General features: G+C 37.0%; 1 protein-coding gene across 1 annotated transcript in view; it reads left to right on the forward strand.

Annotated features, from left to right (window-relative positions):
* Window positions 1-15,237, forward strand: part of LOC150076856 (uncharacterized) — a 227,007-nt gene that overhangs the window by 34,354 nt on the left and 177,416 nt on the right. Inside the window, exons 4-5 of the mRNA XM_090385702.1 lie at window positions 5,705-5,926; window positions 11,557-11,716. Of these exons, the coding sequence (XP_090241828.1) occupies window positions 5,705-5,926; window positions 11,557-11,716 (382 nt within the window). The remainder of the gene's footprint in view (window positions 1-5,704; window positions 5,927-11,556; window positions 11,717-15,237) is intronic.

Below are 15,237 nucleotides of genomic sequence, written 5' to 3' on the forward strand. Positions count from 1 at the left end.
TTTATGCTTGATGGGATTGATTCTTAATTAAAAGATCTTCTTTATTAAAACATTTTATTATGAAGTATTTCATTTTTATCTGGCATTTAAAAGAACTGATCCTCATTTAATTAACTATTTAATTAGCACATCCAAATACTTTGGCAAATCATCCACACCTTTTTCTGCTTAGAAAAGATAACTTAAATACATGCATTAAAATATATCTTGCTCTGTTCCGTAAAGACGTTTATAATGTATTATAAACATTGTATTTCACTACTTTTTTTTTTTTATTATTCATTACAGTGCCTCTAGCTGTTGCATGACTGTATAATACTTCTGAAAACTTTTATTCTTCTCAAAAATGATGAACAGAAGTTAAACTTAGCAATTTGAAACATATAAATTACAGTTAACTAAAACATTTACAGTGTAAGTGACAACAACAACAATACTACATTTAGATAACCTTTTATTTTTTACATTTATGGATGTACAGCTTTAAGTAAATAAAAAGATAATAATTTTTAAATTTTGTGTTTAGATGAGACGTAACTAGTGTGGGAAAGTGTGATTCTAAACTAACAGGATTCAAAATTTTAACAAAATATCAACTTTCTGCAGCATAGTTTGAATTTTCTTCTGCCACCATTTTTATTATTAATTCTATAAAAGATAGAGTACAGACACAAAACAACACAAATTGCACTGAACTTACTGGAAGTGTACAGAATCATATACAAGATATTACCAACTTTTAACAAATTTTGACCTTATTCTTGTTAGACTCGTTGAATTTTTAATAGAGAAATTGCAACAAAAATTTACCTTGGAAAGGTGCAAAAAAAGAAAAAAAAAAGTTGGAGTTGGAGTAAAATGACCTCTACTAACAATGAGTTAGCTTATTGTTACTTACCCCCACCCCTTTGTTTTTAAAGTAATTTTTTTGCCACAGTTTATTGAAAATCCAAGAAATCTGTTGAATATGATGAAAATAACCTTCAAAGTTGGCAATGTCTTGTATATGATTTTGCACAACCACTAATGGATTAGCTACAACATTACTTTTTTGTTGTTTTTCCCAAAAATATTGAGTGTTGCATGGTTGCTCATGTGACTTTTTTTTTGGCACATTTACCATAGGGTTAAAGAATCTTTTTGTTGTCAAGTCTTTGCCCAACAGTTTCAATAAAAATGTTTGTCAATGTTACCTTTCATGGGTTAACATTTGTAAAGATCAGGTGATTAACAGTTTTTCTTCTGATTCCATCAGGTATATGCTCTCTCTGTCTCTCTCTCTCTCTAAGTAGAAAATTCCTTGTGTGCTTGTTTTCATCAAGCTTGCTTTCTGACGTTTTTCTTCTAATACCTAACCTTTTAACTTATCAGACACTCTCCACTTGAATTGGCTCTTTGTCTCCTCTTACTCTGCATCTTCTTTGGAAATTTCATCTCAGTTTTTATTCCACCTGACACCATTGTCCTGAAATCAATAACATTAGTGATCTTTCTATTTCAGAAATTATGCTGCCACGACATTTTGATCTTTTAGTTTTTACCAAATTTTAATGAGCACCCAATTAAGGGCACTCATTAAGTTTTGTAGTATACAGAAGTACACCTATGCACATGAAGCTGTACCACAGCCCAGTTTTTAAATATTTACAAAGAATTATTGTATTAATACATATAGACTATTATATGTTAACCTCTGTAAAGAATAATGAGGGAGAAAAGACTTGCTTTTCTCCCTCATTATTCTACTTAAAAAAAGTAAAACAAAGGAACTGTAAAATAGAAAAGAACTTTATCTTTTTTTAATGTTCATTAAGTTATTTAAACAATATACAGCCTCAGTGATCTGTCTACAAAGTCATAACTGCCTTTGTTTGCCTGTCTAATAATAACTGTATTTACTTAGTTAATTTTATAATCTAAATAATCCTAAAGTGATCTTTTAGTTTTAGAAAAAAAACAACAGTAATATTTGATAACTTTTAATATATATAAAGCAGATTGTACTTAATGTGTGTGCTCTGCTCCTGTTATTGACCTCATGTAGCACATTGCATAGCACTGACTGAAAGAGTTCCCTGATTTTTCCACTGACCAGCTGTTAGTGCTACTGTCAAGTGCATGAGATTCCTGACAACAATATACTAGGATACAGAGTGGTGAAGAAGTAAAATAGAAGTAGCAAAATCAGAAACTAATTGCAGTTTGCAAATGACTAGTGTCTTTCAAAACTTTGAAAGTTCTAAAAATGAGTTTTCTGCTTAATGCAAAAAGAATTTTTAGTGAAAACTGGAGTAGAGAATTTCTATTTTATTTTTGTGAGTTTTCCTCCTTTGTCTGTTAAATGAAAAGAAATTAATTTACAAGGTGCAAGCCAAATGTTTCTGTACTGGCCATGTGCAGTGCTAACCATGTGTAATATAGCAAATTCACTGCAAGTTAGTGTCAAGTTTTGCACCAATAGGCGATGTGCTTTTGTGCAGTTGATGTTTAAGCGTATTTCTGTTAATTGCATATTTTGAGTTTTGTGGCCAAGTAAGATAGCAAATGTTAAGGAGCAGCGAATTTGCACCAAATTTTGTCATAAATTTGAGAAAATAGCTTTGAAGACTTACAAAATGCTTAAACAAGTGTTTGGTGATGACATTGTAGATAGAACACAAACTTTTTCAATGGTATTTGCATTTACAAGGTGGTCAAACTTTGGTTGAGGATTTTGAGTGCTTAGGTCACCTATCATTAATTTGGACTAATGGCAGTGTTGAAAAAGTAAGCTATCTGACCATGAGGTCAGATAGCTTACATTGTAAGTATATTTGTGACAGTAGAGGCCTTCATATGGTACATGCTAGCACAATTTAACTAAAATTTAAACATGAGGTGGATTGCTGAAAAATTTTTGTCCCATTTGCTGAGTGACGAACATAAACAGAACTGGCTGGTTGTGTGTAGGGACTTGCAAGCATGGGCTGGAAAGGCCAGAAATTTACTTTCTAAGATGATAACTGGAGATGTAAGCTTGGTTTATGGTTATGACCCAGAAACAAAGCAATCCTCTCAGTGGAAATGACCATCTCCTTGTCCAAAAAAAGCAAGGCAGGCTTTTTTTGGACATGGAGATGATGGACATCAAGAGCATACTGATTGGCTTCTTTGACATTGAGGGAATTGTTCATCAGGAGTTTCTTTCAACAGACTAGATTGTAAATCTCCAGGTTCTACGTTGGGGTCCTAAGATGTTTGAGAGGGATTGTCAGGAGAAAATACCCTGACAATTGGGACACTCAGGATTGGCTTATGCATCATGACAATGTGCTTACCCACACAGTTTTGTCAATTGAACAGTTTTTAGCCAAGAACAAATTGGTGATGGTTCCACATTCTCTCTGTTCTTCTGGCTGATCCCCGTGACTGCTTCCTATCACCACAATGAAAATCCAGTTAAAAAGACAATTCAAAAATTCAAAGACACTGGAGATTCAAGCTGAATCACAAAGTTGGACATCATCACAAAACAGGAGTTCTGGAAATGCTCTAAACAGTAAGAGAAGCATTGGGATTGATTTGTGAATTCTGGAGGGGACTACTTTGAAGGGGACAATGCCAATATGTAACTAACTTAAGTCTAAATTAATTTTATTTCTCCAGTCTGGAAGCTTTTGGCTTGCACTCATATGTTTGAATTGTCTAACAAGAGGGAAAGAGAGAGAGAGAGAGAGAGAGAGAGAGAGAGAGAGAGAGAGAGAGAGAGAGAGAGAGAGAGAGAGAGAGAGAGAGAGAGAGAGCAGATTTCATCAGGTATCTTCCCTCTCCCCTGTCTCAGTTTGGAACGAGTGCTGCTTTACATGCTTAAAAGAACTGTTAAAACAGAAGTACTTCTAGGATTCAGAGGTAGCAAAAGAAAAAAAGATAAAGATGCTTTGTGAAATCAGAAATTAATAAAGATATGAAGAAGCAAGGTAAGAACCTATTTTTGGAACTTAATTGCACCATTTGCTTTGATGTTCCTTTTGTTACTTTTCAAGTTAATTTGGTGACCTAAGGATCTATATAAAATCATCTCGCACTGACTTTGGAAATTGAAGAACTAAGACTCATTGTTACGATAACGGAGATACTTATTAAAACTGTTTATATACTTAAAATTATTTCTGTTACGAGTAAGGCGAATATTGTTTGTGCTAAAAAAAATCAAACAGTGTTAAATACAGATTTAGTTGGTGGCCACTGTTTGTTAGTAATTAGTTTAGAATGCCAGTACTGCTTTGTTGTTTTATCTGTTGTGATCTCAAAACTGAAAGAATGCAAACAAAACTCTTTGAAGCTTTGTGAATTTTTATTTCAGCTAACTAAAGGAACACAATTTTTTTTATGAGTAGTTGTCAATTTCTTTTAGCCAGTGTTAGCCTTTTTGCTGTCCAAATGTCATGAAGAATCCTTTTCTAGTAAAAAAGATTTTTCTAGTTCTTGAACAGAATCTCTTAACTGTTTCAAAATTCTAAACAGTAAGCTGAATAATGTGTTGACTATGTGATTCCCCCCAGGGGCTCATATCTGGTGAAGATATGAGCTTGGCACACCCAGGGTCCTGAGCTGGATATCATCATTCTTCTTTTTTTTGGTGATTCCCTTTGACTTCTCTCTCTCTCTCTCTCTCTCTCTCTCTCTCTCTCTCTCTCTCTCTCTCTCTCTCTCTCTCTCTCTCTCAGGGTAACTCGGATTTTTTTTTTTTTTTTTTGGCTGGTGCACCATGTAGCTAATAATAATAATTTGCTGTTTCTTGTGATATGATTAAGCAGGTATGTTGTTGTTGACTCTTTTACTCCAGCTAGTGAAAGGGATGACCGGTTTGTTTCCTTTGTGCTACTGGAAATGGATATTTTTGCAGTATTGTATTGTATTTGTGTGGAGAGCTCCCACTCTCAAAAAATTTCCATTATCACTCATTGTAATTCTTTACAATAATTTGTCTTGGCATTACACTGTTAATAAACAGCACTTGTTTTTGGAGTATTATTGCTGTTTATTTATAATGCGTTAGTACCATCCATATGACTATTTTTACGGGTTGCTATCACATCAAGATGATGCCCATCAGCACAAACCTGACAAAGTAGTGATCATATAAGAATGCAGTAACTACCTTCCCTATGCTAAAAACGTTTATAGCTATAATTTTTAATAAAAAAAATACAAAAAATGATAAATTATCCTTTGACTTAATCAAAATTTTTGCCTGAGAAGTTATCAAAACTTGCAAGTGTTTAATAGTACCTCAGGGCAGCTGACTAGTCAGATGCAAAGCACACCAATGATAAAATCACCATAACATACCAAGATTGTTGTGAAATTTATTTCCTCTTTCATTGGATGTGGTAATACCACTCAAAGGTGAAATTCACGAAAAAAAAATAAGCAAAATTATACAAAAAGAAGAATATTGACATTGTTAAAATTTAAATATCACTTTGTTTTTGGTATGTTTTATAACTAGTGGATATAATATATCAATTAAATGGCAGATTGTTAAAAATAATTTTAAAGATTACAATGGAAAAGGTAAAAGAAGTACTGAAGACTCAGAAAAAAAGTATGAGGAGGGACAGAAAAGACTGCATTCTTATCTTTAATAAAAATTGAAGGTAAAAAGCTTTTTTGTAATAGGTGTTGATTTTAATAATCATATGCTTTTTTTATTTACTGCAAGGAGGAAGTTAAGGACTTGAAGAAATATATATCTGAACATGATGATTACAATTTGAAAGAATTTACATCTCAGTCTTCTTTTGGTGCTATCGAGGGTAAAATAGATTTCAGTTATCCTGATAAAGATGTAGGTGGAAGTGGGTCATCAGCTCAGTCACAGAACATCCGGAGTGAGATTGTTTCTTGTCCATTAAGAGATGAAAAAGAAATTCCTACTAATCATGTAAGTAAAATCTATAAATTATCTAAGTTAGTTAGTTAGTTAGTTTGGTTTTTAGGAGCATTAGCAACTAAGGCCATATTGCTCCGGAGATATGCAGTGGTCATTCCGTGATCTTTCCGCATCCTCCATGGTCACGGGCTCGAACCCCGGTCTAATCAAGAAGCATGTGCTGCTACACACTACTGTTCCTGCCCACCTGGCTACGGAGGCACTCATTATTTAAGTTTAGTGATTTGCAAATTAAGGGAATAAAAAAATTCAGCTTAAGAAAATTTAATGAAAAATGTGTCTTGAATATAAAAATTTTATCACATATCTCCAAGTTTGAGTTGGATTTGAACATTTTACAAATTGGTGTAAAATTATTATTATTATATTTTTGTTATCTATATTTATTAGGTAGAAATGGTTTTTTTTATCAGTGAAATTTTGGATTGTACTTTTATGTTTTCTGCATTGTCAATGCAAATACTTAACACTTGCATTTCACTGATCCAAAATTTTTCTAATATAGCTTTCACCTGACTTTTCATATGTGAAGAATCGTGATGTCCTTCGGTATTGACAATGTCCGAGGCTTTTATAAAGGCTTTATCTGTTCTTTCATTGTAGAACTGAACATTGACTGCAAGGAAATTTCTGTTTTGGTGGGTTGCTACAACCATTTTCAGATTTTCCTTCCAAAACTTTCTTGAGCTTAGCATGACTAGAGACTCAGCTGTGCTGATAACTAAATGATGAACTGCACCGTGCCCTGTCAAAATGCTAGCTGCCAACCCATTTCACCTGCAGTTTTTTGGAATCCTTTGTTCTTGAGCCTTGAAGGTAGTGAGCAATGTTGGACTGAAGCAAACCATTTCCATAAGTCCTTCATGGAAAGTATTGACATCCATGGTGACTATAATCTTTGAGGATTTGAAATATGAATTAATTTTTCTTTGCTCAATTTTGGGTTTCTTCCTAGATGAAGTTCTGCAGATACTCAGCTTCAGAGTCAGATAAATGTTGTTTAGTTGCATCAGCTCTCAATTTTGCCTCATCTTTCTTGTTCTTCTTTTTAATCAGAGCCTCATAAACTTCAAGATGATTATGTTTAACATGCCTCTAAAGGCTAAATTTTTTCATGGTACATGCTTCACTTATCTTGAAGCTACATTGTTTGAGCTCACCATTCACTTCCTTTTCCACCCTGCATGTTGTTGATTTCTTCTTTGCTTTTCTCAAAAGCCCAGATTATTGATTTTCAAATTCAAAGATAAAGACTTCATTAAGATCCTCTTCCGTAAATTGGCTGTCAGTCGTGGAGGGCAGATTAGATTTTTTTTTTGACATCATGGCCAAATTCACTTGTACTGCTACAACCAGAAGATAAACAAAATGTCAGTTTGTAATTATCACTATCATTTACTGTAACTATCATTAACAACAAAACAAATATGAATATTTATTATAACTTATATATGCAATGCAAACATGAATAAATCAGTAATATTTAAAATATCTTTCTAACATTTCATAAACCTTTTGACAGATTGTGTAGTTGAGCACAATGTTATTTTTTTGCAATATACATAAGTACCTGCCTGTTTGTAATGTTTTATATGTTACATTCTCAGGCACACTTTTTTTGTAATCACAGTGCTGTCACAATAAAGTATTAAGGTATTTAACGTATTCTTGTTTTTTAAGGCAGTCTCCAGGGTCCCCATCCCCCTATGTGCTGTAGTAGCATCTGAAAAGCAAAACTAGCAAGTGTGAATAAGTGTTGGTGTGTAAAGTTTGTGTGTGTTATGTTGAGTGCCAGCACCTGGCAACTTTGCAGTGAATACCTGGTCCACTGCCCCCTTACTCCTGCAATAAAGTATTATCAACATAACCTGTTGACTGACATATACACCAGTAACATATATGTTGATTGGCTCTTCAGTCAACAGTCTGTGCTATGCAAAAGTGGTGGTAGGAGCAGTTTTCAGTGTTGCTGGATGTTTGATAATTATCTGATTCTTTAAAAAAACTAAAGTTGATGAATATCAACTTTAGTTTTTTGATCTTCATTAACTTTAGTTGATGAAGATAAAAAAAATAAATAAATCCTTTTTAATGATTTTTTCAGTTTTGCTCTTATTAATTGGTTTTAGAAAACTTTTTAATAATTTTTTATCAATTGGCATTTATAAAGGAGGTGTCTCATAAGTTTTAAGCATAACCCAGAAGTGACTTACCTGGAGGCTAAGTTCTGGCTGTATTGTTAAGTATGTTATTGAATGTTTTGTCAGAATCATTTAAATGTCCATTAATACCAGCCATAATCTTGTCATCAGTGAGAAAATGGGCACCTGCCAAATTTTTTTTTTTAGGTTAGGAAACAGATCAACTGGAATCCTGATTTGTAAACTGCAGCCACTGCAGTGAATATGTCATTTGGGTACCCTTTTTGCCAGTTTCCACAGAACGTTTTCTTGATTTTATCTCATAAATGAACCAGGAGGTTGGAATAATATACTCCAGTAATAGCTTGGCACTTTTGAAGGAAATCAACCATCATCCCACGCCTCACAATACTAAAATACCAGTGCCATTGCTTTCACAGGTGAAGGAATAAACTTGACCTTCTTTGGTGAGTGGGGGAGGTATGGAGTGTTATGGACTCATACTCATCCACTGTTATGAAATAACATAGGAATTCCTCTGAATCTACCATGAACAGGCACAGATTTTCCCTTAGCACACTGCTCCTGACCAGCTTTTGTTCAGGGGGGTTAAATGTTTTTGAACCCAGCATGCAGAAACTTTTTTCTTCTTGATGTGCTCTCAGTTTGATCAATTATTGTGGTAAGCCTGCGATCTTAACAATTTGGAGTTACCTGTTAGGTCCATGGACATTGATGATGGTTCCTGGAGTGGTGAAGTCAAAAGTCTTCTAGGTCGAGGATTGTTTTCAGATGACTCTCTGTCATTCTTGAATTCAGCTACTCACTTCTTAACAGCAGCATATTAAGGGACAAGGTCTTCCAAGAACTTGCTCTATAACCACGAATTACTTGTGGATCAAAGCTGTTCTTGTGCAGATGCTTGATTACTTCTTTCAGCTTCAGTTTCTGCATTTCTCAGTTTTCAGTGCATTAAGTCATCTTTAAGGTCCTATAAAAGGATGAATCTGAACTAACTGGAACAAAATTTGTAGTGTAAACATAAAGAAAATTAATTATTACATGATATTAATTTCAGTAATATATACATACTAAGGTCATTAAAATGAAAACTGCAAAAATTAAGTAAAAGTTATACAGTGGATTCCGGTTATTTGGGCAGCCGGTTAATCAGGGCAGCCTTTTATTTATTTGGGGCAAATCTTAAAAAAACAGAAACCAGTCGAGAAAATAGCCAGGGTTTACTTCGCTTAATTGGGACAGCATGCTGTTTAATCAGGGCAGGAGACCACAGCACTGGAGATTACCCTACAATTGTCTCCGACGGTACCACGTGGTTCAGTTGAAATTCTGGAGGTCACAACCATAAAACAATAAAAACAATTACCAGTCACCTGTTTATTGTGCTTTTCTGTTAGTGAAATCTATCGTAAACGGACAATAAACTCGATCTTACTGAATTTGCAGTAATACCGACAGCTGAAATTCTGTGGGTTATTGTGGTGAAATGTGTTTACACTTCCATGAAATCTTCAATCATATAAAAAAATTTTTCAGATCTTCTCTTTATTCCTATTTTTAAAGCTTTGTAACTCGTTACTCCGTTCTCACTTGTGCATATTGTGTTACTTGCAATTTGTGTGTGCCATGTTCTTTGTTATTGATTGCTTATCTTTTTACTGTTTTAAATTTTAACCCCCACCCACAAATGTCAGTGAACAGAAATGTCAACTAGTTCGTATGTACTTATTACAGTAGGCACCTCCGTAGCCAGGTGGGAAGGAGCAGCAGTGTGTAGCACACGCTTCTTGATTAGACCGGGGTTCGAGCCCGTCACCACCAAATACGGACGATGCGGAAAGGTCAGGGAATGACCACCGCATATTCCCGGAGAAATATGGCCTTAGTTGCTAATGCTCCTAAAAACCAAACAACAACAGCTTATTACAGTACGTATTAATTATTCCGATTATGACGTATATTCTTCCGATTTTCATGTATCATTTAATTTTTTAATTGGTAAGGTAATAAAGGCTAAATTTGGGCTTAATATATCTTTGCTTTTATAGCCTGTGGATAATATTCCTCCTGTTTTTGATAATTAGAATCGCTGTTTAATAGAATTAAAATTCAATTCACAAATGTGATCACAATGACCAGCGCTTACTGCACATCGTATAGTGAACGGTACTTTACTATGCTACCTATCAAATCACGTTACGATGGTGACTCCATTGTAACGTGATTTGATTGTACAGTGAACCAATTGTAAAGGGGGATACATTGTTTTTTTAACTATTTACGTGAAACTTCGGGCCAAATTGGGCTTAATCGGGCCAAAATGCACTAGTCCCGATGTGTCCCAAATAACTGGAATGGACTGTATTTTGCAAATAGCAAGGACGTGTGCACACACACACACACACACACACACACACACACACACACACACACACACACACACACACACACACACACACACACACACACACTTTGAAACTGCAAGACTCTCGAGGAATTAGGCTAATACTTGGGTTCCTGGAGAGAAGTTTTGCTGTTGGTGTTGAAGCCATTCATGCACTGCCTGCTTGACTCCTTTGTCTAACAATAAGTGGCATCTTTTAGTAACAAAAAAAAAAACGATAATCACATGGAGTTAAGGTTCGATTGTTGAATTGAGAGAATTGAGTAATACTTCAAACTTCATCTCCCTTACCTAATTCATCGTAGAACAGGCCGGGTGAGAACAAGCATCGTCATGATGCAGACACACACCTGAGATCAGCAAACTGCAATGTTTCTTTCAAATTGCTGGCTTTAAATGTTTCAGAAGCACATCACAGTATTTGTCATCTGCCATTGATTCTCCACTGTCCAGATAATGTTCCAGAATTAGTACCTTTTGATCCCAGAACACAAGGAGTAACACTTTGCTGACTGATGTCTAGGTCTAAACTTTCTTCAGTCAAGATGAGTCTATATGGTGCCACTTTGACCTTGTGCATCTGCTCTCTAATACCATCCAAGAAGCATGGAACACATATTAAGTCATTGTTTCTTCAGTTTTAGTGTTAAATGCAGGGGAATCCATTGACCATGCATTTTTCGAAAGTGCAACTCCTTGCTAGCTATAGTATGTACTGAATCAATTCTAATCTAACATTGTTTGACAATTTCTTCAGTAATAATATGATGAGAACGAGATGAGAGTCCTCAACACTTTACTTTCAATACCATTTTTAAACTAAATAATGCCAGAAAATGGTACCACGTGGGCACTCACTGTTGCCAACAAACTTTGATCAATAATATGGTACAAGGTTTTCATCAGCTTTTGCATAAAATTCATTTTATGTATGTTTTGCTGTTTTCACTTGAATTGTCTTGTATATTACTTCCTAGTTAGGCATTGAACTAATGGGACACCCTCATAAAAATAACCTTTTTGTTTGTTGATAACTGTTATCTTTCATTGACTAGGAACTTGAATTAAGGTTACAAGCAATTACAGATCAGCATCAGAATGAGTTGGCAGCATTACAAGATCATTATTCCCAATTGCAAAGAGAAAGCCAACATGAAATTTCAAATCTTCAGAAAAGGCTTCAACTTTTTAAAGAGACCAGTCAAGATGTATCAGGTAAGTGTCTCATTTTTATCTGCTGAATAAAGAATAAATTACTGATGGAACATTTAAGTAGATGTGTGTGTATGTGGATGCAGTATTTAAGCAAAATCTATTTAGTCTCTAGAAACCAAATTGCCAGATGAAAAATATTAATCTTTTAGTGATTAGTTTGCTGAAGAAGAAGACCACCCAGATAGAGACTACCCTAGGCTTTCATGTTGAGATCCAGTATTACTTTCATTCAAGGATGCTACCTAAGGATTCTACAGGGATGAGATACACTTAAATAGAAAGGGTGCAAGAATATTTGCTGATGCTATCGAGGCAGTGTTAGGTGGGTCGGAAAACTGCTAGCTTGGGGGGGATACAAGGACTAATATATTAACTGTAGCCACTGGCAGAGGTGAAAGTGATTCTTGCACTGCTTTTATTGGAATGAGCAGCAGCCTGGAAAACAAGTTGGAGGGTATTTCAGAGACTGCTGGGAGTCATTGCAGTACAAGTAAACACATGGGTTGTGTTAGGGTAGCTAAAAATAGGAACAGGTGCATGTATACTTGCATGTACACCAATGCTAGGAGTTTGGTAAATAAATTTGATGAATTTGAGGTATTGCTCAAAACATCAAAGGCAGATATTGTTGGGATATCAGAGACGTGGTGTCACACAGATATAAGGAATGCAGAATTGGAATTTGGGGAGTACAACGTCTACAGGAAGGATAGACAGCATAGGAAGGGAGGCGCCTCCATAGCCAGGTGGGAAGGAGCAGCAGTGCGTAGCACACGCTTCTTGATTAGACCGGGGTTCGAGCCCGTCACCACCAAATATGGAGGATGCGGAAAGGTCAAGGAATGACCACCGCATATCCCCGGAGCAATATGGCCTTAGTTGCTAATGCTCCTAAAAACTAATTAACTAACTAATGCATAGGAAGGGAGGAGGGGTTATGCTATTAGTTAAGAGCCGCTGTAGTTAGTGTACCAGGACGGGCATCAAAATGGTCAAACAGTGACCTAACGGCAAAACTGCAAAGGTCAGTGAAAGGTTGATGTTAGAGGTAAGCGCTGGGTCCGATGACTCGTACAGGTGAACAGGTGCAGCACTGTTGAAGAGTTGACTACCCAATACAACATGGGCCAACCTGGAACAATATCTGGCACGACCATGCCCACACGTATGGGTTATACCAGCAGATGACCCCTATGGCATCCTCTCCTAACTAAGGTTCATCAGCGTAAAAGACTCACCTGGTGCAAAGAGCATACAAGTTGGATGTTAGAAGACTGGAAGAAGTTGTGCTGGTCGGATGAGTCAAATTATTTACTCCACACCGTGTATGGTCGTGTACGGATTTGGTGTCAACAACATGAGGCTCTTCATCCATCATGCATGGTATCAAAAGTGCAGACCAGTGGATGCGGTTGTATGGTGTGGGGCATGTTTCACTGGCAGGAATTTGGACCCGTGGTGCATGTGGAACAACGTATCAGTGATCTTCGCTATCATCAATTACTTGCTGACTGTGTACGCCCCGCTATGTTACACTTTTTCCCTAATGGCGATGGTGTCTTCCATGATGACAATGCGCCAAGCCATTGGGCACTTGTGCAGGAATGGTTTGAAGAACACAGTTCTGACTTCAAGCTTATCGATTGGCCTCTGAACTCTCCTGATATCGATCCTATAGAGCACTTGTGCGACACTATGGAAAGGCATATCAGGTGTCTGGATACACCAATCACCTCCATACCTGTATTGCTGACCGCATTACACAGTTTGGTTGGCCATACCTCCTGAATGCTTCCGACATCTTGTTGAATCAATGCCACGTTGGATAGTTGCTGTACTGAAGGCAAAAGGAAGACATATGACGTATTCGGTAAGTGGTCATAATTCAGTGATCACTCAGTGTATATATATGAATGAGCCAAAACATTATGACCAGCGAGTTGTTATGCAAATCAAAGCAACTGCAGATGAACTTCGGCGCATACATGGTATAAAAAACACCTGATACCGAGCTCCATTAATCAGTGTTACTCTTGTTCTTCAGATGGGAAAGGCAGCAGACTTGAGCGAGCTTGATAAAGGCCAATTGTAATGGCCAGATGACTGGGTCAAAGCATATCCAAAACAGCATGGCTGGTGGGATGCTCACGGTCAGCCGTGGTTAGTACCTACTGTGGTCCAAGGTGGGGGAACCTACGAACTGCCGGCGAGGTGTTGGACGACCACGGCTCTGATGCTCAAGGTGAGCGAAGGCTCTCACGGATGGTATGTAGCAACAGGAGGGCGACTGTGGTGCAACTCGACAGTAATTGGAATGCTGGTGATGGGAGTAATGTGTCACAATACAGTACATTGAACCCTGCCGAAAATGGGGTTGCGTAGCTGCAGGCCGCTCTGAGTTCCCATGCTAACCATGGTTCACCAGTGACATCGCCTACAGTGGGCACGCGAGCATCGAAACTGGACCTTGAGTGATTGGAAGAAGGTCGTCTGGTCTGATGAATTACGTTTCCTGTTGCACCATGTGGATGGCTGGGTATGTGTGCATCGTTTACCTGGGGAAGTGATGGTGCCTGGATGCACCGTGGGATGAAAACAAGCCAGTGACGGCAGTGTCTGGCTTTGGGCGATGTTCTGCTGGAATACCCTGGGTGCAGCCATCCATATGCCGGGCACTCTGACATCTACTACCTACCTAAACATCATCAAAAATTGGCTTTTGGTATCAAGAGTGTTACAGGTAGTGATCGGTTGGTTAGAGGTGGTTGTGGTTTGCTGTGTTCGCACACCAGTGATTTTTTTATTATTATTTATTTATTTATTTTTTTGAATTTTGTGATTCTACAGTTTCTGCTAATGAAGATGTGATTCCTTTAGTTTTACTAACTAGTTCAAGTCTATTATTACTGACTGAGATGGTACTGTAAGTTTTGATTGTAGTGAAATTGCACGATTTCTGGATAAACGGAGATAAAATATCTATTATTCCGAAGCAAATGATTAAGAAAATCTGGCCGTTGTTGAGTGCTGCTTTTTTGCAGAATTATGGATAGGTCTCATAGCAGGAAGGCTGTGAGGGGGAGATGGAAAGAGGATGAAATCGGAGTGCTTCTCCCCTTTCCTCTCGTGTTCCAAAACTGCATATGGATGGGTCTAGGAAAAGTGTTGTTCCTAAGACACTGAGGGGTAAAACTATACGTCCTAGCTCAGCTGGGCAGACCGGGCTAGCCGAGTGGGTAAAGTACCTGCCCGGCAACCCAAAGGTCGCGGGTTCGATTCCCGCCTCGGGCTTGGATCAAAGTACTGCAAAAACCTTGGGAGGTGCAATATGGCCACAGAAGCCGATGCGCCAACAACTACGAAATCAAAAAAAAAAAAAAAAAAAAGCTCAGCTGGAGCTAGTTCTCAAAATACTGCTTCAGTGATTAATAATGGTACTCAGAGTGGTAGGCAAGTTGGAGGAAATGAAATAAGTAAAGTTGCAGTTCAACCCACTGAGGCTTCACAAAAGGATGGAGTGA

This window comes from Mastigoproctus giganteus, chromosome 12, assembly GCF_048544385.1.
Source record: "Mastigoproctus giganteus isolate SK-2022 chromosome 12, ASM4854438v1, whole genome shotgun sequence".
Lineage (NCBI taxonomy): Eukaryota > Metazoa > Arthropoda > Arachnida > Uropygi > Thelyphonidae > Mastigoproctus > Mastigoproctus giganteus.